At 40.4% G+C, this 27781-nt stretch overlaps 1 protein-coding gene across 2 annotated transcripts in view; it reads right to left on the minus strand.

Moving 5' to 3' along the window:
- Positions 1–973: 973 nt before the first annotated feature.
- Positions 974–27781, minus strand: part of FNDC1 (fibronectin type III domain containing 1) — a 68127-nt gene continuing 41319 nt past the window's right edge. For both annotated transcript variants that reach the window (XM_084512589.1, XM_084512590.1), the window contains exons 10-20: positions 26902–27013; positions 25559–25939; positions 20866–20934; positions 18723–18884; positions 15980–16210; positions 15000–15108; positions 9313–9392; positions 7411–7440; positions 5041–5202; positions 4276–4398; positions 974–2948 (exon numbers count right to left, since the gene is read on the minus strand). In XM_084512589.1, the coding sequence (XP_084368715.1) occupies positions 2833–2948; positions 4276–4398; positions 5041–5202; positions 7411–7440; positions 9313–9392; positions 15000–15108; positions 15980–16210; positions 18723–18884; positions 20866–20934; positions 25559–25939; positions 26902–27013 (1575 nt within the window). In that variant the 3' untranslated portion in view covers positions 974–2832. The remainder of the gene's footprint in view (positions 2949–4275; positions 4399–5040; positions 5203–7410; positions 7441–9312; positions 9393–14999; positions 15109–15979; positions 16211–18722; positions 18885–20865; positions 20935–25558; positions 25940–26901; positions 27014–27781) is intronic.

The following is a 27781-nucleotide window of genomic DNA, read 5'->3' on the forward strand; positions in this document are numbered from 1 at the left end:
ATACAGAATGCATTGACTATATGGAGGGAACATCCATCTTTAAACAGTAGGCAAACCATGACTGGTGAAACCCGGTCCCTGCTCTTTCAAGTCAGTGGCACAAGTCCCATTCAGTCATGCTGAAGACTGGGCTCTGGGCCAAGGCATGACTTTGACTTAATAAAAGAAAAAAATCATTTTATTATGGGATGTCTCCTCTAGAATCATAAAAAGCCACTGAATAATTTAGGTTGGAATGGATCTCTGGAGTATTCATATTGTTTACAAGGAACCCCAAGTCCTCTTTTGCAAAGCTGCTCTCTAGTCATCCCCAGTTTGTATTACTGCAAGGGGATATTCCATCCCATGTGCTGGGCTTCACATTCCCTTTGCTGAACTTCAAGAGGCTCCCGTCAGCTCATTTCTCCAGCCTGTCAAGGTCTCCCTGAACAGAAGCTCTACCCTCCAATGCATCAACCACTTCCCAGCCCCACTTTAGTATCAACTGCCAGCTTGCTGATGGTGAGTTCCATCTCCTCAGCCAGGTCATTATAAAATATTGGCCTCAGTGCTGGCCCCAGATGTGTGGCATTTATAGCCAGCTCTCATTTGGACTTTGCACTATTTTTGATTACAATCTTGTGAGTTTGATGACTCTCATTATTTTAAGCCTACTTTAAGGTCCCAAGCCATATGCCACAGTTTGACTACAAGGACACTAAATGAGGCCTTACAAAAGTGAAAGCACATGCACTTTCCTCTCCTTGTGCACATAGATCGTCATCTCGACAAAGCATATGATTAGGCTGGTCAGACATGATTTGCCCTTGGTAACTCTATGCTAGATGTTAACCATGTGTAAGGAACAATGTACTCACATGCTTCCAAACCCTTAGAAAAAGTTAACTGAGGAAGACTTTGAGAAAAAGTAACAATTTGTTGCTTTGTCAGATTACTTGATACAGATGATCAGAAAGGATGAAATAGAAATGGAACCATGTATCATAAGTTTATTAGGGAAAAAAGGTATATTTCAAGACCATATATTTGGCACCGTACTGAAGCCAAAGTATTTGAGAATAATTAAAATGTTAAAACCCAAATCACCATGAAAAATAAAATGCTCTCTAATCACTTTAGTTTATTTTCTCCCCATACAATTTACAATAACTACAGGAAGGAACTCAAAAGGTATTAGTGCTATACTAAATGTAAGTAGGAAGGAGAGTGAGAGATGGACCAGAGACTGGATCTGTCCCCAGTGTATGCTGCTACTCTCCCAGGCTGTCAGAATGGTAGAGTCTCACTAACATGAGAAAAGGTAATGAGATGTTACAAGGAAATGATAAGATCACAAAAGTTACTGAGGAAACCACTAATGCTAGATTGCCCAGAAGGACTACCAAAACACTACACTATTGCAAACTTCCAATGCCTGCTAAAAGTCACCTTTATAGCTTTAAGCCATGCCAGCTTTTGCTTTCTGAGTTGGGTGGAAGACATTCTGGTAGTATTTTAAAGGAATTGGATCCGAATTTGTCCCCAGGGTGGATCAAAGACAGAGGCACTTCCTGCTATTTGCATCTTGGGCTTCTTTTTGGAGGGCAAATAAGTTAAGGGCAGTTTCCCATTTGCAAGTTACTTGTCCCATGCCTCCGCACAGTGAAGTGAAAGACAATGAAGGAATAAAGGAATAAATAACTTATTGATGTATTTGTCATCAATGAGATGAGAATGGATTAAAGAAAGGTTGCACCTTATCTCAACCTATGAGCTTTTTCTTTTTTTTTGCTATCATATTTTCTCCCTGCATTTTCTTGAGGAGAGAGGGTGATGAGAGCAGCATGGTGGACCTTAGTTACCTATTGGTGTTAACCACCACAACAGCAAAGGACAGAAAGTTTAAAAATGCTGATAAACTGCTGAATAAGCATTTCTGCTGTACTATAACAGTGCCACTCTAACATGGACAGTGGGATAGATTCCCATTGAACATCCAGTCCATAGGCTGCCGAGGAAATGGGACACAGCTCTTTGATCAATAATTCAAATGTCAGATCAACAGTACTCGCAAGAAGAATACAGCTCTTTCCTTGGTTAATATATTGTGCATAGCAGTATCTCAAAGAATTAACAGCACCTTTTACATAAAAATTCCAAATATATTTATCTAGTGAACAAGAAAATATCTGCATCTCTAAGCAGTACTTCTGCAGATGTACAGTATTGTATTTATATAGATATATATAGATATATATATATCAAAGTGAATTTACACTGTGACCTGGTGATTAGTCCAGCAGGGGGTGAGCCCATAGAGTAAGTCTTCAGGAGAATATATTGCCTTTGGTGGGCGGCCAGCTACGTGGCACGACTGCATAGGGGAGCCCTGGTAGGCCAGGCTGGGCTGGGCTGCAGCAGCACCCGCCGCTGGCAGCCAGGGACAGTTTAGCATTCCATTCAGCAAGCACAGCATGCTTAGGTCGTTCCTGTAAGATATAAGAAACTTCCACATTTTCATGGCTAATACAGTTCTAGTTTTCACAGGTTGCACACATTGCAACCACTTCTCTGTGCCTTAAAGACCCAGAGAAGGAAGGTAGGACACCAAACATATATCCTGTCCGTGCTTCCAAGTGGAAATAAAGCAGCACCAAAGATTTAGGCTGGTGAAGTGAGGACTGTGTCTGGCTTCGCAGAGTTTTCTTGAGCAGTGGGTCTTCACAGGTTTGCTTTATTTCTGTGTTTTTTGTTTTTTGTTTTCTTTTCCGACTCAGCTGCTCACAGTCCTCTGGTAGATATCGTTCAAAAAGTGTGGTCAGCCTGTCCTGCCTACGATGGGAAATCAGACTGCTACCATTTCCCTGGGATAGGCACACCGCACTCATACCAGCCCACGTAGTAGTATGGTGTCATGTATCCAATGCGCCCGAAAGATACAGGCTCCTGGCGGTACTGGCGGTAATACCCTGTTGGGAAAAAAACACACGTTCACATTTCAAAACAAAGACATAGCTATTTAACTAAAGTAACAGATGCAGCAATAGTTAGTACCACACCCTAAATGAAAGCATACAAGCTGCCTGCTAGGAAGCCTTGTCAAAAGGGTACTTGTTACCCTAGGTATTTGGCCTAGATCCTTCTCCAATGGTTTAGCTCCGGTCTTTTATATTTCATGTAGATCTGATTGGTTTTACAGTTCAACATCTTTTCAACTATTGTGTAATGCTGTGGTCTGCCAAAGAGCTCCTGCACTGCACACCAAATGGTAGCTATATTTCAGCAGCATTTATGCAAACTGGTTTAAATATATGAAGGACTCTAGGGCAAAAAATACCATCAGATCATATTATCTCACGTGGCTCAAGAGACTATCAGCAAACATCAGCTTTTCACAAATATAAAGGTATCATTTCATGCAGTAAATATGGAGTTAAGCCTTTTTTCCCTCATCTGATAGCCTTTTTCTTCATCTGCAGAAGGAATGCAACTGCTTAAAGCATTAGGAGAGGCACAGCATTCTTCTCTGCATAGCTTGTGCACTGGAACATCTGAAACACTTCTGTACTGTGCCAATAATGTAATTTCTGTGTGCTCTCTATCTCTGTCTCCTAGACCTAGAAATACACATCTGGATTAACCATCCTTCTTCTGAACAGAGAAATGCAGTACCTCTCAGCAATGTATAAATATCAGTGACTATTTCAGTTTCTTCCTGGTAACACCACCATTAAAAGAGTATCAACAAATAACATGGAAACCATCAAAGCCAACTGAATAATTTATATCAATTGACTTATTGAAAAGATTGGCTGACTTTCATGATTGGGTTCCTTTTGTGGAGCAAGCCATCAGACTCTCAGCTATGTTATCTGGGCAGTGTGCTCAGGGGAACTCCTTCAAGGTGGGAATTTTCACTTGAAAGTAGATTTCTACCAAGCCAGAATAAATGACCCGCAGTCTGATGTTAAGTCACTAGATGCACTCTTATGTGTTTTGCATTGAATTGGCTGAAATACTACTTGCAAAAGCTGCATTTCCAGAGCTGTAGCTGTCCTTTGTGTCAGGTAAAAGAATTTCTGCTCCTCAACTCAATAATTCAGGTCTTATAATTTGGAAAAAGGTTTCATAGAACTGTACAATTTTTTTACTTTATTTTTTCCTATTTTGTCACTGTCATTTATTTGCATTTTATGCCCTTCTTTCTTTTTCTTTCTGTGCCCTGCTCCCCACCCCTCAGTCCTATGGATGAGGTGACAGACTCCTTGCCAGCATCCCACTCTCACATCACCATACCTCGGATGGTGGGCAGGGCTTCAATGTACGACTGAGGTCCTGTTCTTCCATCCAGGTGTGAATCCACAAACTGGCAGTGGTCCTCACCCCGTCCCCAGCTATCCCCAATGCTATAGAAGGTGTCTGAAGGGTGATAGAGACAGATTATTAGATTCGGCGTTATTTTTGTTTGGGATGCTCTTCTACCACCAGTTAGATGTATATAGATGTAGAAGAAAGCAGAAGTAGCAGAAGTATTATGGTGACAAACATAATATCACCAATGAACAAACACTGGCTGAAAATAGGGAGGATGCTACCTTCACATTACAGAAAGATAAATTAAGGAAAAGATAAATATTTTCATAATTCAGTAAGGAACATTCCCCATTTTACAAGTTTATGGGCATTGCACAACAGGCTACAAGTACAGAGAATTTCAACAAAATCAGTAATTTCAATGTCATGTGACAGTTAAAAAAAAAAAAAAAAAGGAAGAAAAAAAAGCCAATACTGTCAATTTGACTGTAGCCTCAAAAGCTAAAAACTAGGGACCACTCTCTAACATATGAGGTGGGCCCTGCTGCATATTGAAACTATATCTTTAAACTACACAAATGCAGTACAATACATATAGCACAGTAGCATAATCAGAAAAGCCCTTGAGATTATATTAGTAACCCCAGATCAACAACGTCACACAAGACTCAGTAAGATGTGAAGAAAGTGAGAAGATGGAGTTGACATCAAGTAATCCTACATTAGGAAAAGAATCTTGGTGCTTACCTTTCAGGTCATCACTGAGGTAAATCTTGTACCTTAAGGAGTTGCAAAGAACCACTCCTACAAACTTGCGGTACCAAGTTCGCTTCACATACTGCTTGCCACTGCAGTCTGAATAGGTGGGGTCATATTTGAAAGTGAATGGGATCCAGATAGGCTCACCACCTTGGAGAAAAATAAATAAATAAATCAACATTAAGGACAGATTTCAGCATTTTAGTCTGCATTTAGCTGAGGCTAATATCTCCTAACATGTTTTACAAGAGATGCTGCAGTACATTAATGCATGACATATATTCAGAAATAAATGTTGAAGAACAAATACTAAAAGAATGAAAAGCTAGTAACTTGCTTGAATCCCTTCTACGCAGTAGACAATAATAACTGTTAAAATGGTAAAAAATGGCTTCACATACAGAGTCTCAGTTTTAAATAAACAAATAGTCTTCCTGTTTTTGTTAAGACAGTTCTCTACCTCATGGTACTCAGTTTGTTTTCTAAACAGAGCCCAGTGGCAAGTCTGACAGCAACACTGGCTGAATACAGTCATTTATTTGCCTTTTAGTACCAAGTACAAAATGTAATCTTTTTGCTAAAGAACTGATGTTAAAAATTCTGCAGTGAGTAACAGCCTGTGGTGTGAAGTCTATTCTTGCTATTTTGTTAAAAAGATGAAATCAGAAACCTACTTTTCTGTTTTCTTTTCTCACATTACTTCAAAACAGATGAGGTTCCAGTAAAAGACAAGCAAGACCTTTCCTGGGGAACTCTGCCCAAAGCACTGCTGCAGAGACAACTGTTCAACTGTATCACAAAAGAGTAGATATTCTAATGGATTGCTTAAATGTTTGCTTTACACTAACTTTGAGATCATATTTTTTTTTGAAAAGGCTCTTGCACTAATGGATACAGAAAGAGACAAAAAGATTCCAAAGTGATAATTGGTATTTTTGTCTCTAGCCCTGCTTTTACTGTGCTGTTTTGAGGTGGTTTATAAATGAGAATGGAAGGCTTTTCTGTTAGTTATTCTTCCTCCCTCTCTCTGTGCACACGGATTGAATCCTGTAAACACTTGCAGGTGAGAAACAATCACTGATCAGTGATCCTCAGAACTCCACTGTTATGGAGACATATGTAATTGGCTGACTTTATGCAATTAGTCACATGGTGAAACGATTGCAGATTCCTGGACATGGCTTTTTCTTCAGAACAGAATGAACCATCTCTTTCTTGCATGCAGTATTATTGCTGTGAATAGTCTGCTTTCATCCACCACTTTTGCCCACCCCCAAAAATCTTGAAGGATTAACTTTGTGTTGTCCTGCAAGGGCTGAATTATCAGCTCTTCATGTCCACAGTTCCCAAAGTTCTGCTCTGATAGACCTCTTTTTGGTCTATCTTATCTCTACCACTGCAACAACATGAAAATATTTTCTCTTTGTCCAGTCTAAGCATAAAGTACAAAAGGCCATCACCTTCCAAAACCTCCTTTCCATGAACAGACCCCAAAAATAACTGTCAGTAAAAATCCTGAAGGTGACCGGGGGCATGGGAAGCCCACTGCTCTCAGAGGCCTCCCATACTGACTGCCAGAAGCAGAGCATGCTCTCCAATATCTGTACATTATCAGAGACAGCTGGGAGGACGTGGAAAAAACAGGCTAACAAGCATAACAGAAAATGGAAGGGAGGCAGACACTGGACATTGTTTTCATGAACAATGTAGTCAAAAGACCTCCAGAACTAACCACTTTAACTGGTTAGGAAAGCTGACAGAGTGCAATAACCATGAAGTCTTTTTTCCTACTTCTCTTTTGAGAGCACACACTGCCTGGCCTTACCACTGCACACGTAAGCAAGCTTGTTCCTAGTGCCAGGACATGAGCTCGTCTGACTACACTGTGAACGTGCAATATGCCAAGAAGGATGCAGCTTCATGACATGTCTCTGTCATTCAGTTCAGTTACAAATCCTTGATTTTTTTTCTTATTTATAAGGGCATGATGAACAGCATGGAGGAGTGCGACAGCTAGAGACAGGAAAAACTGGTCACACTGTTCAAGCTATATTCGGGCAACTAAAGGACACAGAGAAGCAATACAGTTTGGTGCTTATTACTAAGCAGCGAAAGCTGTTGTACCAGGCAGAAGATGGACCCAAACCAAGTGCACGATCTAACATAACTTTACGAGGTTTCATTTCAAGACCAGAGTAAGGAGTCCTAAAATCTCTGGTGAATTGGCACAATGAACTAGTTTCCTGTCCTGCTTAAAACTGCAATTCCAGTTGTCTGTTCATATGCTTCTAACACTTATATTGTAACTGTTTTGCACAAGGTTTATACACTTCATGAAGAATATACCGGAACACTTACCAGGTGGTCTGACAATGAGGAGAGGATTATCTAGAAGAATGAAACAAACAAACAAAAAAGAATCTTAGTATTTTATTCCAAACCTTGTTTTATAATATGAAATATATAGTGTCACTCAAAAAAATGTCAGTTGCAGAGGAACTGCCTTTAGCGACGCTGTGAATGTAGGATTTATGTCTCCTTGATTTGCAGAGTTAAGCAGCATAAGCTACAGCTTCAGGCCTAACTTCCAAAAGGAAATGTAACATACCTTATGCATGCAAACCTTGGGCTCAAGCATTCATCATGTTTAGCACAGCTGTTTAATGGTATGGTATCACAAATATGTGAAATTTATCATTTTAACTCCTGTTGTCACAGTAAGTTTTGTGGCCACCTGGATTGTGCAGGGAGCACTGTCCAATACTTCAGGAGCTTCTTCGTGTTTGAAATACTCTCATTTTTAAAAAAATAAAGGAGGATGGAATAGATGTGGGATAAGGATAATGCATGAACAGTCTCCATATTCATTACATTGCCATTTCTGTCATCTCTTAACTGGCCTTTATTATACACAAAGTACCTGAAAAGGCATGGTGCTTGTGTACTGATGAGGGAAGATAAACTCCAGGGAGTTTTCAGAGTTTAATGAAAGAACAGCGGCTTTCTTTTCTCTTCAGTATGTTATATAGGCTAAGTAGTATTTTCAGTAAGCTGGTTGATCCCATGATGACACTCTTTATGGAGTATTCTCATCAGCTCAAACATCTCTATTGTGCAAAGAGCACTCTGGGCTAGCCATTTCTCTCTCTTCTGACCTGTTCCATCACTGTAATCGTATCATTTGGCTTTGGTTTTAGCAACTGCTTCTGTACTTCTGCCAGCTGGAAAGCCATCTTAGGCCACATGACAAGTGAAGAATCAGTACAAATAAAATTTTAATTTTGATGGATTTAACCTGTAAATAAAGCTCATAAGGTGGCTGATTTTGGATTGAAAAACTAGACATTCAGGGCTGCATACTGGCAGTTAGCCAATCAGCAAAACTCCCTGGATGATACAGCATGCTGTATTTGCCTTATGTTAAACTTTCTGCTTGGAATTATACTTCAAATTATACTTCAGATTGACTTACTTCTTTAAAAAAAAAAAAAAAAAAAAAAGAAAAGTGTGAATATGTTATGCAGGACCATTTACTTATCTTGCATCTTTGTCTTAATGGATCTACTGAAGCCAGCACTACAGGTTGATGTTGAATAAGGAAAGACAGAGACCACAAACCCTTGTGTAGTCAAAAGGGCAAAATTTGCAAGAGACAGTTGACCTTTTGCTCAAGTAAAGATTGAAGAATTTGCCCTCTATTATTCAGCAGAGCCATTTGCCTTTGGCTCAATGGAAGAAGCGATGGGTAAAAATAACTCATTTAACACACTATTTTTAGAAGGGGGTGTTGCCCTTTAGCACACTGTTAGCCCTGTGAAAGACTGGCAGGCTTTGTCAAAAAAAGAACGGAGAATTTGCCCATCTGATGGAACCATTGTTTCCTATATTTCTTCCAGAGACAACCACTTCCAACTGTTCAGCTGTTCACAATTAAGGAAACCAATTTACTAAACATTTGGTCAATCTATCAAAGACATTAAACTTCCCATTGCTTCTGTATTGTGGAACATTAGTAATTTTTTGTATTTTGAATTTAACTTCTTGTTCCCTTGAAACTCACTTTGATGTCATTTATATTTTCATGGTGGCATTAGGAGCACATACTATTCTCCTAGCTTTATTGAAAAAAAGTAATTAAAAAAAAAATCTCAAAGTAGCAGGTTCAGGATAATAAACACAATACTCATGCTGGTTTCATTGCCCTCCCACATCTTTTAGTAGGAATTCAGTTCTGAGATGAAAATAAAAAGCAGAGTATACCAGATTCTGTGATAAATGAGACTGAAGAGCTAACAGGTCCATAACCAAAGGGATTCTTTGCCTGGACTTTAAAATAATACCTGAAACACAATGAGAGAAAACAAAATTAAAACACCGATTCCACTGCAATGCTAAATTATAAATAACACTGAAATAGGATGAGAATCAAACTAACACAATTCCAGTGAGTTCAGGTGTTCTTTGCGTTAGATTGACTTGGGTACTCAGCCAGGCTATGAGGTGGCTGTTATACACAAATTTCACCTTTTTGCAATTGCTAACATGTATTTTTGGATTATTTCTTTTTATCATTCTTCTTCCAAGAACACACACAATTACATCCATTTTATACGAAAAAAAAACAATAGCAATAGACTACAAGAAAAATTTGGTAGGAAATAAATTTTGATCTCAAGAAGTTTTAAACTGGATTATCTCCTAGGAAAGCAGTGGTGTAAACTGCAAACTAAAACCATCAGATTGATATGAGATCAGACGCTAAGCTTTTGACCTTTCTTTAAAAACTCTAGCAGTATTGAGATTACAGTTCTTGAATAATATGATAAATTTTCACATGTTGACTCAGTGTTTTCCCAAAGTATTTAAATAACACGCTTAACTTGAAGCACATGACTAGCCACCAGAGCTCAACTCATTGCTTGACAGAAGCATAATTGTTCTTACTTGGGGAGAAGAAAATGTGTAAGCACATTTTTATTTCACTTTGAAATATGATGATTTTCAGTTGATGCCTACCCTAATATTTATTTCTCAGATTAATGTTTTCTTCTTTCCCTCTTATCCTCTTACCCAGGCCAGCAGAAACCAACTAGAATGGAAGATTACTGTAAAAAGTTCCAGCACAGAGTTTTTTAGGTGCCTGTGTTTAGGTTTCCCTTTCTGGCATGGTTGCTCAATTTCAGTCTTGTAAAGAAATTAAAAATAAAAATAAAAATAAAAATAAAAATAAAAATAAAAATAAAAATAAAATAATAATAATAAAAGACTACACCTCTGTAACACCCACACAGCATTTGGATCTAGATTTAGCCTCCTATCCAAAAGCAGACATCTCCAAGAGCATCCCCTGTGACCCACAGAACTGTACAAGACCTTAATCGTGGGGACAGGTGCCACCAAGCATTGGTTACCTCCCATGGAGTAGCAGCTCTGACAAGCCTCAGCTGGTGAAGGGGAGCCCTGTTACAAACATCATCCTTATCCTGCACAGAAAGCCATCAGCATGGCTCTGCTTGCACAGTCCAGCCATGGGTCACACTGGGCTGAGACAGGGGGGTTCATAGCAAACGTGGGCTGCCATCCCCTGGAAGCTATTGCCACCTGGCACGGTTTATGAACAAAGTGTGGACACAATCCACATTAAAAGCTTTACTCTCCTTTTCTTCACTTCTGTCCACAAGAAATGGTAATAGCCCTTCCAACATAAGAGTGTAATGTGTTGCTTCCTGTCATGTAAGACAGTCCTGCTTTGCCACCTACCAGACAGCAGGAAAATTCAACAGGATCCAGCTGAAGGAACTTTGCTGTTTCATGTCTGCCACTCGGGGTTTACAACATGCACTTTGCTGTACCATTAGATGTGACTGCTCCTCAAGGACTTCACCACAGACCAGAACCTGGAGGCTGGCTCCTGACATGAACCTCTCCAGCCAAAGTGCTAAGCACATACAAAACTAATCCCACTGGCAACAGTTGAACCAGCCTTGTGGCAGAGATTAATCTTTTTTTTTTTTTTTTTTTTTTTTTGCTTCATCTCAGAATCAAACTGATCCCTGTGGAAAGGCTGACAAGATGTGCAAATAACATGCAGTTCTTCAGCAGAAGGATGGCAGTAATTTGTAAACTAGAGGAATTGAAATATTCTGGGCTTCATCTGTGGCAGGAGCTTTGCCTTGTACCTGTGCCAGACCTGAAGCACACACACGATCAAATCCTCTGTGGGACATGCTCCCACTCCTGCATAAGGGATCTGTCCCCTGTCCCTGCTGCATCCCTCAGCTGAGGTCACAAACCGACTCCACTCCTTTCTGCAGACAGATCTGCCTTTCATTAACCACTACGTGATGCTCAGAAAGGAGTCACAGCTTTCTTGTAAAAAGAAAAACATCATGGCAAAAATAAACTACACAGAACAGTGACATTTAGCAAGGCTATGTTTTTTGCTCATTTCTCACACAAACCTTTCACTGGCAGAAATCTTGGCCCACAGTTTTAACTATTGGCCTTGCTTTCCTGACAGCAGCTCACAAGCACTCAGGGTGGCTGGAGAAAGAGCAGAGAAGCAGCAAAAAGCCTCCTGTGCGCTCCTGTACTTCTGGCCAGCAGAGCACGCAGCTCGAGAACTGCTTTAAACCCCTGCATTGCCAATGCTCCGATGGGACACCCGCACCAGGGGCACGGTCATGTTTGCCAGCAAGAAAATGCAAGGCTTTCAGTACGTGTGTATTAATGCTAGGGTCAAAACATTCCCATGAGCTACACAGACACCATGCTCCAGATTTAAAACAGGAGAATTGAAACAGGAGAAAGCAGCCCAAGAATCTGCTACTCAAAACACATCTACTTCAGTGGGGAAAGGCAAGCAGTTTTGTATTTAAGGCTCACTGCAGTAACTGATTGCCTATGTAATCAGGGCAACTGTACATTCATGTGTCCTATTGCATACATAAAAGCCCATCTGGGACACATGATTGTTCAAATTGCCTGCCTGACTGGAAAAAACAGCAATGGAGTTATGAGTGTATTTCTCTTCACTAAATTGGAAAATTAGTTCCTAAGCCTTTATGTATACAAGAAGCCTGCAGTAGTGCCAGCGAGAGAGCCAGGACTCATGACTTGCTGACCCGTGATTTAGCTGCAGACCATGCTACGATTGCTGTATTAAGTGAATCAATAAAATAATGCAGTCAGGATATATTTCTTTCTCAGACATGATAAATAAGAAAGAAAGTGCCAAAGCCTTTCAAGGTCCAGGAGTCTGACATTTTCATTAGTCAGAATCTTTATTTGCCTAACAGCTGATGAGTTTGCCAAGAAATCTCAAATCAGTATAACGCAACTGTTCTCCATCACATAAATACATGAAGAAAATTTGCAATGTGTGACTGTGCTTTGATTACACTTTGCTTAGCCAAACTTATAATAAATTGTTAACAACAGGCATATAAGAATCACAACTGCATCAGATGCAAGGCCACCCGCTTGTTTATAATGCAGACAACAAAAAAGCTTTTCTTCCTAAAAATAAGCCTCCTTTGAGATTTTATATACCACATCTACTGACATGTAAAGAAGGGACATAATAAACTGTAATGGAGCAATGAATATGGGATATTTTGATTCATTTAGGTTATATGACTAATCATATCACCGTACCTGTCACTTTGAGCAAAATGATTTTATGACTTAATTCACTCCCCCCTGCTGGAAATTAATAGCTGGCGCTCACATCTACAAAGGGAGATCATCACTCAGCGGATGGGTGAGGGAAGCAGCTGTTTTTAAAAAGATTCATTATCCACAAATCATTTCTCCAGCCTCTCAGGAGGCATGAACTACCCCCCAGCCCTGCAGTCCCATCAGCAGCTGGCTGAGATGGCAGGACATGCAGGCAGCATCCCCGCCTGCCCTGATGGGGACCACCCCAACACCACGGCCACCCACTGGCCAAGGGGAAGGTGGGACAGCTGCTGTGGAGACCTCCCTCAGTGCTGGATGAGGGCCACGGTGGCTTTGCAGAGGGTACACATGGAGCAGGTGGCTGCTGCTTGCAGGAGAGGATCCAGCATGCATGCCTGACCTGGCTGCTGGGAGGACACCCACAGGGGTTGCTGCCTCCATCAGAAAATGGACTAGCACCACATATATCAGGAATATCTATACTAAATATAATAATAAGACACTAGAGCAGTCCTGCTAGAGGAGTTTCCTGCGCAGTTGTTGACAGGTATGTGCCCCTAGGTCCACTGCCTGCATGAGATAAGGATTTCATCCACATCTCACATTGTCTCTGTTGCTCTGGTGACACAGAGCAGGTGGTTGTAGCTGGTGATACTTGTTGGACACTCCGCAGCTTTGTTTTAGTGGAGACACAGAAGCCCCCAGAGACAGAAGTTCTTACAATTGATCTGTTTGAAGTTAGCCCTGATTAAACCTCTGACAGCCTCCTGAGAAATGCTCTGCACAACACTGGAATTGGTAGCAGCACTCTGGGGTGAAAATAGCCCTGAAGGGAACAGAAACTGAGTGGACAGGGAAGAAGATTTGAAGAGACATGGAGATATGGTGGCAAAGGAGGGTGTTCTGAATCAGGAGGCTAACCACTGTCATAAGGCTCTGCCACAGCTTTCCTGCAGTAAGGCAGGAAAAAGCCTAACCATTTTCAAGGAGTTTGAAATGTTTGTGAAGAGGATTATAATGTCTGTGATTGCAGGAGATTGGATTTAGTGAGTGAGTAGATGCTTTCCAGCCCTTTGCATCACTCTCCTGTGATGGCTGAGAGTTAAGCCTAGGGAAGGGACATTGTCAAGACTGCTGTTTTTAAGATTTAATACATTCACATGGCCCAATAAATGGCTTCTGTACTCAGTGAAGCTGACCAGAGTTTTGCTAATGGAAAAACTACTTCTCAACTGGAGGCTAGACCGGGTCTCAGAAGAAAACTTATCACATGGGTTAAATTTAGACTTCCGTTCTGTTTGTAAAACTTAAACACCAGGCAGACGTTTTCCAGGACATGTTGACAGCTTCAAGACTTCTTTGGAGCTGACTCCTGACGCAACACCAGCCTCTTTCTGATACACAGCCTGCACCATGGATTGCACCGCTGATAAGCCCTCATGGGACGCCCAGCACTCAATAGCATCTCAATACAGTAAATCTGACTTAATCATAGATTTCTCACTAAATGCATTCCTAAAGCAAACATCAAATTTTTAGACTAGCTTCTGATATGCCATGTTTTCTTAATTAGGATGGGGTCCTTTCCAAGTGGTTAAGGAGTTATTTTTAAGACAAAAAATATGCAGTCAACTCGGTCTGTGGATTTGGAGAATGTAAATGAGACTGGCTGATACACACAATTTTGCTGTTGAAAAGAACCCTCCTTCTCCACCACAGACCCCACATGAAGCCTTTTTTCTTTTCCACAGGGTGTACAACAGAAGCCAACGGATTACACTGTTCTTCAGAAAGAGGCTAGGAAAATAACGCTTAGAGCACACAGATTTTGTTTGAATCTCCCTGCTTTAAGACAGCCTTAAAATTCAACTGGGGAGTCGCAAGGTTCATGGATATGCACGAACCTATAACCTTGCTGGAAATGGCCTCATGACATCACACCACGGCTATACTTTGCATGCTCTTCCCCTAGAATTTGATTCAGTTATGCATAAGACTAGAAAATGCATTTTTAAAATGAGACTTTTTTAATTGGTATGTGCTTTTATATACACAAACACATGGACATGTACACATAGTCATCTATTCCAGGGCTAACGTGGTAATATACTGGATGTGCGATTCATAAAACTTTTTCTGTCAAACAGAATGAATAAAATCTAGATCAGACATAGATATTTATACTAAGGCCGAGAGAAATGATTACCAATTTTCAAATCTGTTTTACTTCCCTAACATAACTGAAAAAGAATGGATCGAATCCTTACCGTGTGTTTGGTTTCAGGTTCTCAATTGGCAAATGAGTAGTGCCTGCAGTCCTGGTTGACCATTTATTCTTCAAAAAGTCATCGTAGGATGCACTGTAAACCAGATAGCCTGTAAATGGGAAAGACAGAGAGTTGGGAGGGTTCTAAACATAAGTGAGTGATAGCCCAAGCCGTATTTGCCATGGTAGATTTCATGTGTTAAAAGGAGTGTAAACATCTTTGAAAGTGTGTCAATGCCTAACTGTCCTGGAAAATCCCAGGCTACAAGAATTTCCTGTCATTAGCCAATGATGATGGTGCTTTACATCAGAGGATGGTACCAAGATGCAAGTACTGATTTAGAACACAGCAAAGGCAAAACGATGACAGTCAACTCCTTCACTGCTTTGAGTGGCAAACTGTGCAGAAACTAATACAGTTAGAGGCCCTGTGGCATTTGTTTTTTTCATTTTTAGGCAAATTATGCCCAGTAAGGTACTGGGGTACTGGATCAACAGCCTTGAAGAATGAAACGCTCTGGGACAGACAGCACATGGCCTGTTCAGGGGCAGCCTTTTCCCTTCCCAACCTTTATCGCTGCTTCAGCTCTGCCAGCTCCCATCCCTCTGCCATCATCGTCATCCACAGAGGTAGGCAAGAGTCCTTAAAAACTGAATGTTAGCACCAAGGCAGTGGCCTTTTCCATTGCTTATTTCAGATCTTTTGGATCTGCTGACAAATAGGGATTGACTCTTTTATGAAACATTTTGTTTTTTTTTATTTACTCCAGTGTTTTTAGCAAGTTTTGAGATTCATTTCTGAACTCAGTTTTTGGATCTCTGTGGCTCTCTAAAGGTCAAAAGACATTAAAGTTTATGCAAATTAATACAGATGCTTGACACCCCTCGCTCCCCACCACTTGATATCCTCACCTTCCCCACCTCACCCTCAGGAGAACAGCCCCGCACCCCCAGGCACTGGGGCCGCCCGCTCTGCGGTACCTGTCACCATGTCTCCTCGAGCAGGTTTGGCCCAGTCCACGATGACAAAGGAATGACAGCCTTCTACTGCCACGACAGTGATGTTGTGAGGAGCTTTGAGGGGACGCGGCTCTCTCTCCTTAAGGTCATTAGGGATGATCTCGTCAAGGCTTTCCACCTGGAAGTGCTCCAGGGCCTCTGTCAAGGAGCAGGGCGCTGCTGGATCTTTGTTTAGGTAGGTCACATAAGGAGCTAGAGGAGACAAGGAAGGGTGGCATTTAGTTAGAAGTTTGTAGACTCCACTGAGTAACACAAAGTCTGACAATTTCCTGAAAAGAAGAGAATGAAGGTTTTTTGTGTGTGTTATTTTTATTTATTTTTTTTAACTTTCTGGTGCTGTCCTGAAACTTCTTAGAGTGTTCCTACAATTGACTTGAATTTTAGCACCAGGAAAAGCATACAGTAACAAATAGCCCCCATGACTAGGTTTTTCCTTATGTTTAAACAAGATTTGCTGTGTTTCAGTTTGTGCCCATTGCCTTCTGTCCTTTCCGTGGGTACCACCAAGAAAAGCTTGACTCCCTCTTCTTTCATGCACTCATCACATGCTTAGGCATATTGATAAGGTCCCATCAGCCTTCTCTTCCCCATGTTGAACAGTCCTAGCTGTCTCTGTCTCTCCTTGTAGGTGAAATGCTCCAAACCCTTCATCACCTTCATGGCCCTAGTGAATTCCTGCATCCCTGCCTAGCCCAGCCACTCTGACTGGGCAGCTCTGGCTGCCCAAACTGCACATAGTTCTTTTTACTTTAACGTGACATGTCCTGGATTGGTCCCAGGCCAGTCCCAAAGGCTTCCTTGCACTATGGCAGTATGCATGACCTAAAGGAACATTAAAATAAACATAGCTGTAGAGAAATGACTGGTGCTCTGTGTGCCTTCTTCACCCTTTCCTTAGCTTACGCCCCTCAAACCAGACTCTTGCACTTGATCAAAGGAATTTAGAAAGGAAAGCTAAGATTTTGGTGGTCTCCAAAGACTCACATTCACTTTGACTGATAAGCAAGGGAAAGTGGGATGCCAATATTCAGGTCTGCCCCACACTCACAACTGTACGCAGTTACTCAAAGAGAGGAGGACAAATTTTGCTACAAGAGGTAGAAGGGAGTGGTGTGATTGCAAGACCACCTCCCCACATTACCTCCAGCTGCTCTGGGAGGCTGGGTGGAAATGTCACCTAGCAGGGAACAGACCCCTGCCCAGGCCTTTGATCAGCATCTACGACTTTAACAGGTCCCAGTGGCTGGCTCTTACATAAACATCCTGATGCTGGGTTGAAACAATGGGTTGAGCGAGAAGAGCAATTCCAAGGTGAAGTCTGACCACTTACAGGAAGCAATTATCACAGTGATCCCATGAATATTAAGGGGCTGGTAGTCATGAGTTCCCACCTTCCAGGCACCAACTTGTGACTTCTACTTTTAGAACATTTATGCTGACCAGTACTTTGGCTCCGGAAAAGATTGAAGCATCTTGTTATTGACTTAAATGTCACAATAATATCCAAAGTAAGGACTGTAACGTTTGCCTTTGGAAATGTTTATTCAGTTGCAATAATACAAACCATTGAAATGATAATATTTTTTTTTCCGTAGTGCCTTTAAATGTTCATAAACCAACATTTCTTGGTTTATCTTATTGGATTTCATGTCCTTAGGGATTTTTTCCAGATCTTGCAACGAAGTTAATTTTAGCCTCTTTAGTTAAATTAATCAAGAAGCACTGTCAGCGAGGGTGCTGAACAGAAACATCGTTAAACTATTTGGACAGGGAAACTGAGGATACACTGGAAAAAGTCTGGGCAAATATAAAAACAAATATTTTACTCCAGCAGCAGAGCTCCACTCTAAGCCACATGAAGCTTGTAGGTGTTGGAATGTAAGGCAAGACGTGAATCAAAGTTGACTCTCCATCCACTGAACTCACATTTGAAATGCCAGGTGAGCCAGGTTGACGTCAGTTCAAATGCCAGAGGTCTGTAAAAGGCTGCTGTGGGGCTACCAGTGTGGACAGAGGCTGGAGTACAGTGCCCTAGCACCTCAAAATCCCTCCAGTCTGACCTCAGGCTGCTTCTCTGACGCAGAAGCAGAGCAGCTCTGAGGTGAGAGCAGCAATGCCTACCTATGCACTTGAATTGCTCAGATATGCAGGAGCGACCCTCATCACTCATGCCAATATACCATGGGTTCCTTCCCTCTGTTTCTTCTACAGAGAAGACATATAAATAGCAAAGCCAAATTTATCTCTGTCAGTTTTACTAAGTTCATATCTAAAACATTATTTAGGTCTTCCAGTGGACAGCTCACACCTATGTGGAGACTTGCATTGACTGAACTACCAGTGTGAATTAAAAGCGATGCAGCTGAGCTGAACTGAGCACCAAAGCAGACACCCTCACTTTCTTCCTAACATCAAGCAAACTGAACGTGATGCAGAATATAGAGCAGAGCATTCACACTGGAAGAGTAGAAAGAGGTTTGCAGTGCTTCAGCAACATCAGTGAGCCCACACACAGACACACAAGTGTCAAAGCTATGAAGAAGTACAGGTGTTTGGGCTTCCCAGGTGGCAGGCCTTACAAGGGCCACGCATTAGTCTGTTGGATATGTCTGTGCAATGACCTCAGCATAAGGGCTGACCCTCCCAAAACAAGAATTGCTTGCAGCACAAGTAGCAAGATACATAAAACAAAGGATATCCTTACCAGTGAACCGTTTCTTCCCAGCAATATCATATTCTGACACAGGGCCAGAGCCAACAACACTAGTCTCTGGGTAGTCTATTTCTGATTCTGTTGTTGTAGAAGTGGTGGTGGTAGTGACAGTGGTGGTGGTTGGTGGCAAAGTGCTCTCAAAGAACTCGTAATCTTCAAAGGAAACATAAAATGAAAATGTTAGCCTGCTTCAACATGAAGCTCAACTTTTGGCTCAACTATGAGAAGGGAAATATTTCTGTTACCAGACACAACCCAAAAGGAGTGCTACGCATCCTCCCACAGCTGCTGCACAGTCCTTATGGACTCATGGTCAATCACACCTCAGTCTTGCAAGGGCTTCTACCAAACTGATGGACAGCAAACACAAATACTAATGCCAACGGTGGTTGGGACCTCACTTACACAGGTAAAAAGGGTGACAATAAACAAATGTATTCATATAGCCATACTATGAATGCACTTCATCTGCCACCTCCCCTTACAACCCCCCAGAAGAAGACAGTATAGTAACCAAATCCCTGGTCATAGCCCTCAGATAAGGGAAGCCCAAATAAGGGAGATGAGGGAATGAAAAATGTCTCGTTAAGAAATCTCTGCATTGCTCTTCTAAAATCTTAAAGCTGGTTCATATTACTCTTAGATTTTCCTGCAACTTAGGGGCATGGAGGCATGAATACTTGCCATCCATGGTCCCATTAGGGAAAGTAAATTGGCACAAGTGAACCTCCTGATATTTGGTCCTCTTTGGTATTCAGTCTCATTGAATCCAGTGCTCAAAGCCACTGTGCTACAATACTGACACACAAAATAAAGGAAAAGAAGCATTTGTCATCCCTGCATTGTCCTATTGTACAGGCTATGGAAACTCAGCTGCCTGCTTTGACTGTTTTCTCCTAACTGCTGAAATCTGTTTTCTGTAGGTGACCTGCCCCTGAAGGGAGCCCCTGCAAAAGAACTGCACACTGAGTATATTCCACTTACACTAGGATATAAGGAACGTGCTTTGTGAGGCTCGTGCAGTTCTAAGTTCATCTTCTCCTTCCCACATTCTAAACGTTAGACTCAGTATGAAGCTATCAGAATAAAAAGCAGAAAATTCTTGGATATTTTCCTTACAGCTGCTGAACTCTCTTTTACAAAGTTCTCTCTCTTTTTTTTTTTTTTTTTTTTTTTTGGATTGGTTTGACTTAAATTCCCAGTACTGCATCCACAAAGAATAAACTTTATTATTCTGGAGCCATAAATTCTACTACAAAGCTGATACTAAAAAACTTTGAGTTTAGCAGAAGTCTGTATTTATCTGCTTTAATATGTGGGAGTAGCAGCAGAAATCTGAGGAATACAAGAAGCAGAACATCAGAAGTCAGTGGTGACATAAAATGAATACTAGTTCCAGTAATTTATTATTTGCATTCCCTGTGCAAACTTATAATTAAACACTAGGATTTGAAGCTTCTTCTTAAGCTAAGTTTTATGTGTCCTGACTTATAATAACAAGAAGGCATGAATTATAACTCCCTAAAATGTTTCCCTCTTCTACTTCTATCTGTTTTCAGATCTCTTTAATTTAAGTTCCACATGGATTCAGCAGACTAATTATTTTATATGTAGGTGATCTCATTCAGTATGAGAAAGTTTTCTAGTCTAAATGAAGATTACAGATCAAAAAAAAAAAATAAAAAATTCATAATGCTGAATCAATAATTCATTAGCACTCTAGTGATAAAAACTCAAGTTTCCAGGAATCATATAATACTTTGATTTTCTACTTTAAAAGAATCCAGTGGCTTTGGGCTGGAGTTAGTACCAGACTTTCTCTTGTACCAGAGAAAGTCTAGCATTGAAGCGGTGAGTGTATGAACCAGCTCTGAATGAGATTTACTTCCAGAATAGGTTCCTCTTAGATTGCAGGACTGACAGAAAGAGACCCTCATGTCCAGAAACAGTAGCATTTGCACCATGGCTCTTCACGTATGTCACGTGGCTCTGGAAAGCTTTTTCAGCTCACCATTGCTTACTTAAGCGCCTGTGCAACAACCTGCCACCCCAAACCCAACTCCAAAGAAAGAAAAGGGGAAAACGAAACACTAGAAGATGCTACTTGCAACAGATATCTAGAATTAAACAGTACCATCATCGTATATCACATATGCCTCTGGAGTTGCTGTCACATCTGACTCCAGTCCTGAGAATGTGTCTACTGAAGAAGAAAGAAAAAAAATTCATGTGAGAACCCAATAGCCTCATCCCCAACTCCCTAGTAAAATACTTCTGGAATAAAGTTTAAAATAAAATGTTTTATTCAGTTGATTTATAAAGAAATAAGACAAACACTAAGTTTCCAGATAACACAGTGACAGTCCCCTCTGCTCATTTAGAATAACAGATCAGTAACTAATCACAACAGCCAGGAGTTTTGCTGGGAGAAAATTGGTCAAGAGCTACTACTAAAAATTGAGGGTAACGCACCTTCCGGGGGCTCCGATCTGTGCCCTGGGAGTTTTGGACCAAAGGCAGACTGTCCGCAAGTACATCATGCTCAAGTCAGGATTTGACAATGTTTTATAGTCTCAGGAGCAGCAAATAAGAAATTTATATACTATATAAAAATATATATCCAAGAAATTCAAATAAACATAAAACTTCTATTCAAATATCGTTTGCAGGGCAATAAAAATCAAGCAATCCGCAGAGCCATGCTATTTATAGACTACGTCAATGCAGTCCCAAAGGAATGGATTTGTACAAGAAGGCAGTTAGTGTTATATCTCTCAGGGTTTTACTTTGCACTAGCTCTACTTCCTGTGTATCATCTCAATCTCTCCGCAGGTCATGTATCTAGTATCTGACACACCAACCATCAGCTACCTCATCTTGTGAATTCTGGAGACTTCCTGCCATGCTCCAAGAAATACATTTCTCCACATGTTATTATGGGAAGCCAAAGAGTACACAAGGCTCAGGTTAGCCATGGAAAGGAATGCAAAGAAAGCAGAAGTTTTGTGCTGGAATCCATGGCAGGTAAAATCGGAGGTCTCCAATGAAACGTTGGGGTTGAGGAAAGGGTAGTATACAAACACAAGCAAGAGAAAGGCAGCATTGACTATCCAAAATTTGGTAATGTTTCTGTAAAAAAAAAACTCAATATGAAAGAAAAAAATGATATTTTTACTATACCATTACTATGAACATTACAAAATTTCAACAGCCAACTGCAAATAACTTATAAATATAATCTGAATGATACATTTTTATTTTGCATTTTTTTTATTTAGAACCAACAAGTATTGTACAAAGACTAACGTTTTTCTGCTGCAATCAGTTTCTTTAAAAACAGCTCGAATCACACAGCAGCAATTTTAATTCCAAAATAAGCTATGAAAACACAGGAAATTGGTTAATTCTTGCCAGACTTTTGTATAGCAAAATCTGACATTTTCTCATGGCAGACTTCTGCAGCCTGTCTTCAGGAGATCAGCCACTTTAAAGCCTCTTTGCTTCTCCAAGGCTAGATCCTCTGTGGATTTCTGCAGAGCTTCTCACCCTGTTAGCTGGTATCTACCACTGTCTGTAGTGTATGCACTTCTCTTTGATTACATCCAAGTAACCAGGAGGCTCAGATATACAAAGCTGAAGTCCTTCATGCACAGATTTCAACTTATTCACACCTATTAGTTAATCATCCCTCATCCACATAAAATCCAGTGTAAGTAAATAGTATTTTCTATTTCTGTGTTAGTGCAGCATCTTCTATTTCACTGTGTTTCTTTGGCATGAGCTGTGGCACGAAAGCAACAGGGATACTCCCCATATTACCTGTCATTTTAATTTTCTCCACATAAACCAGCTGCAGTCCTCCAGCTAGCTCCAAGCACCCTCGCTGCAGCTTTTCAATTAACCCTGCCCGTACCAAGTGAAGCTAAGTTTTGTTTGCCAACTGTAAGGATGGCAGATGACCCAAGAACCACTCGATGTTCTCACATGAAGCAAGTGGTTAAGGATCGACTTCTAATCTTTGTGAGATCAAGAAAAACGTTCAGTTGGTTTCACTGGCAAATCACGCTTGTGTGGTCAAACTCCTTCTTGAAAGTTCAAGACTGCTGAATCTAGCAAAATGTTGATAATAAATTCTGCTGGGTCAAGCAAAAATTCTGCCAGAGAGTAAGCAAATTTGCCAAAGCGCAAGTCAAACATGTGGCGGTGTTTTTTGGCACTTGTAGGCTCTGACTGTTTGGGAGTAAAGCTCTTAGCAACAAAATATCAAGCTTTGACAGAATAAGTATTTCATTAAAGGAACTGGAGTATCTTCCAGATGAAGTTTAAAGGGAAAGACAATATAAAAATATGATTTGGAAACAGTCAAGAGAGAACTGCATGAAGTGTTTTGATAGCTCAAGTAGTAGTTGTTTATCTCTCTTGAAATAGATGCAGCACTTGCTAAACAAACAGCACCCATTAAATAAATACTGCAGTGATGCTTTCTTTTCAAGCAAGTTCCTCTGTGGAACAGGCAGGTTGTTTTGCTGCATTCATCAACTGTTGAGGCAGGTCACCAGGATGAAGGAAAAAAAAAGAAGGAAAAATGCAAGAAAATCCCATTAATTACTCTTCAGAGAAACTTCCATACTTGCAAGGTAGGGATTAATATTTCTCATGTTATATCATGGATAAGAAGAGAAAATCCAGCACCATCTTATACTTTCAGTCTTCCACTTCAAAGCATTTACAAACTTACTGTTGAAGTGTCAGACAGTTTACGAGTGACTTTAGGAGACATTTTCACTGAAGACACAATCTGTATATAAAAAAACACTGTTCTTCATTCATGCCTCTAACAAAGTTCAAAAGTTCATCAAACCTATCTGGTAGAAGACAAACAAACAAAAAAAAAACAACAAAACAAAACAAAAACAAAAACAAAACACCCAAGCAGAATGTTTTTATATACTCATAAAATCACAAGAATTGCCTAACCCACACCTCTCCTAAAAATAGCACTGCAAAGTTTTGTATTGTGCAGCTCCCAGAGCCTATGCTCAGACTCAGGCTAGCCATATTTTGTGAACTGTTATTGTTCTTAAAATACATATTCTCAGAAGATGTCCTTCAGGTAACTAAATAGCACAGGCCAAAAAGACAAAGCACTACAGGATTATAAGCAACTTTTAAGGTAAAAAAAAAAAGCTGTTGGGAGTGGGAGGGACACCAACGCTACCGAAAAGTATGGTCCCCTCCAGGCAACTTTGAAAATACCAGGTTGACCACACAGAGCAATATTTGTAATGTATTTGTAAACACAGTTAAGAACATTGAATGCACCAAAGGGAAAACCAAAAAATCTTCAAATAAATATTTAATGATGATGTCACTTATATCTCTCTCTATATATGTTTTCATGTATATGTACACACACCTATCAATGCATATATATATGTACATGTATATGGAATTGGACTTGATGATCTTTATGTGTCCCTTCCAACTCAGGATATTCTATGATTCTATGATATATGCGTACACACCCCTATAAGTACAGTCAAACATGGGGCTAATTGTTGCATAGATATTAATACTATAAATCATTGTCATTCCATCTGTGCGAGGCAATATTTTCTATGACTCATTATTTATTGAGTGTACTTGGCAAGTGAATTTTCAGCCTTCTGAGATCCTTTCGAAAGATGCTATCCTTACATTCGCTCTTAGTTGCTGAAGCCACATCTCCCTGTATCTTCTGCACTCTTCAACGTGACAGTTCAGGTTCTCAGGCCACAGTTACATGACCTACTTGTAAATCTGCTTTGGCTTCAGAAACACAGCTCTACAAGGGGAAGCTAAATGGGCTTAATTACCTCTTGAAACTGGCTACTGTGATTGGCAGATATGTGACTGCCAACCCCTTGTTTAGGTTATGGGCATGCTTATACTGCCTGGGTGTAGATTATGGTGGGGACTACCTATAAGTGGAAAGGATAAGGACTGCCACAGTGCTCCCTGATCCAGTTTTATAAAATAAGCAGATTTGCATTGTAAAATAAACTGATTTGCAATCCAACATTCAGGTGATGAAAGGATAAAACCTGGTAGGAACAGGCTCAAGACCCCATGACTCCACTGGATTTATATTTGTTTACTTTGGATTTCAGTTTGGCACCACATCCTAAACTTGTATAACTGCAATGGAGAAATAATGACATGAACCAACGCTGTTTTCAACTTTCAGATGAGAAAGAAATTATTGTACAAATCTCAGCCTTATCTGTGCAGTGCCAGGGTCGCCTTTCCCCAGATTCATCAATGCTGGGCTACATTCCTTCTTGAAAAGCTATCTCTGAGAGCTGGCAACATAACAAGAATTTCATTTTGTTGGTCCTACTATAGCCAAAAGGAGAGATTTTTCAGAATTTTTGGTGAGAAATAAACACAAAACAGACAAAATGTATAGTGTCTTTCAGGTCCTCCCCTGGTCTGAACTGGAGTGAGGATTTGATTCTAGGTGGGTGCTTTGACCACAAAAACTACTTCATGTGTTTGTGCATGTGTGCATGAACATATGTGAAAAGACTGGATCCAGCAAAAGGTGAGGATTTTGCTGAAATAAATGTATTTACATGAAAAAAAACTCAGCTTCGGGGCAATTTAACATTTTTAGTGGAAATGCAGTTTTACACACAAACCCTTCTCCATCTGCTCTAATCTCGGCTCCTAACTTATCACGTGGACCAAAATCTTCAAAGGCAAATTCTTTCCTGCTTTACAATTGTGCAAATAAGCTGTATAAACAGCAAAACCAAAGAAGTTCTAACAGCACAAAAGGAAGTTACCTTCTGCATTGCACTCTGGCAGGCCATCAAACCCTATTAGCAAGTTGCCCTCATCATCATACTGCCCATAGGTGCCTGGAGGACAGGTTGGGGGTGGTTTCTCAGTGGGTGGTTCAGTTGTGGTTGGTTCAGGAGTGGTGGTGGTAGTTGTAGCAATAGTAGTTGTAGTGGTTGTAGTAGTCGTTGTGGTAGTTGTTGTGGGTATCGTTGTGGTAGTAGTTGAGGGAGTGGTTGTTTTCTTAACCATTTCAAGACCAATCAGAGGTTTCCCTCCAAGGCTTATTATTGGTTTATCTTGTGCACTTGCTACTGGTTTACTAAATCTGCCATGTCCAAATAAAGGTAGTCCATCAGGACTCACCATTGGGGCACCCTTTTCATCTAGGAGAAAGAACAAAACAAAAAAATCTCATTTATTAATCAATTGAAGGTTTTTAGTATGGTATTTAACAATAGTAGATACCACAAGAACACAGAATGTGATTACAACCTCCTGCAATTAAGCTGACAGAGAAGAATGGTGTTATCTAGGAAAGACCCATGGCTAAGGAAATTAGAAAAAGCTTCCAAGAAACCTCAGATAAACCGCAGTGCTGTTCACTTTATCAGCTGTTTGATAACGTTTCTTGGGAAGATTGTAGGGAGATTTTAGTTCAGAATCACAACATGCAGTGTTTGAATTTAATCTCAGTCAATCTCTTAACTGTTGATGAAAAGTATGATGAAAGAATATATTGTTCCCTGTTAAACATGTGCAAGGAAGAACTGGGATAAGATGGTGAGATGCTGTCACTGCAGATAAACATCTGTGCCAAGTTCTGGATACTGCAAGTATCCAGAACTGCAAAAACTGCTCAGCAGTTTAACAGCAGGCACTGAATCTGCATTCAAGATCTATTTGGATTAATTGATATGCAACCAGCACTGTTTACACAGATCATATACAGGGCTTTTTAATAGTTGTGTTCAGTTTCAGAGAAGAAAAAAAAACACAAGCATATGAGTGGTACAGTCTAGTGATGGGGAATAATTATTTTTATGTATGGAAAGAAATAAACAAGCATAAATCTCTATTCTGGCTCAGTTCTGCAGTCCTTTCTAATGCTGATACAAGTGAGACAGACTTGATTCTTGCTGCCCAGTACTCAGGAGACTTGAAGGATGCCTCCAAGCATCCCTAGGTCCTGCTATGTGCTGACTGCCTGATGGTGACCTAAAGCACAGCAGCCCCAAGTGGCTAGCATGGGACCTGGGGATGCTTTGAACACACAACAGCTCAAAGATTTGTACAGTGGGCACAAAAAATGTACTTTTCTTTCTGTAAGAAGGAAGTTATCACTTACCAACAATTGTACGTCCATCCCCTCCTAATTTCACTCTGAGAGGTTTGCCTTGGGAATCTTGGAGGTATTTTCCTTCAACGTTTAACACTAGCCCTCGGTCAAGATCTACAATCTAAAAGCAATAGATGGACTCAAGTTTAGCTAATGCAAGAGAATGTGAAATGAAGTCTCATAGCAACAAAAATCCTGCTGAAATCTCACATGTTAAGCATAATATTCAGGAATAGATAGAAAAAAATCACACCTACAGAGAAACTTTTAAAAGTGAGTCATTAATTGTATAGGAGTCACTGAAATTTTACCACTGAAGAAGGCAAATCCCTATGAGCTGGGCTCCAGAGTTGCACAAAACCTATAATCATATCACATTCTATGGCATGCTCACATGCACAAGAGCAACTCTCTTGACTGCCTTGGGCTGCACAACTCCTAAGGTGGATTACTGTAATATTGATTTGGGTATGACCCTGAGTCCTTTTGAAAATGGAATTTAGAGGTATGCCTACTACTAGTATATATGTATATATATATATATATAATGATAATAAATAAAAATAAAATTAAACTAGATAGTTTAGATTGAAATGTCGGTGAAAACCAAGTAGCTAAGATTTTAATTGGGGTAGGAGAGTGAAGAAAAGCCTCTGACTTAAAAAACAAATCTGTCCGAGAGAATTGAATTGAATTCAAGAGGTGACTTCAGTTCACATCCAATCATTATTGCTATTTCAACCCAAAATAGCTGAATTTTATGCTGTTTTAAACTGGGTTAATATACACAGGCAGAGAACACAAATTAATGTGGCACAGAACACAAAAATACAAAAAGCAGCTAAGTGCTGAGAAGAAACTGGGAAGAGGACACAAGCGGCACTTTCAA

This window comes from Aythya ferina (assembly GCF_964211825.1).
Source record: "Aythya ferina genome assembly, chromosome: 3".
In the NCBI taxonomy this organism is placed as follows: domain Eukaryota; kingdom Metazoa; phylum Chordata; class Aves; order Anseriformes; family Anatidae; genus Aythya; species Aythya ferina.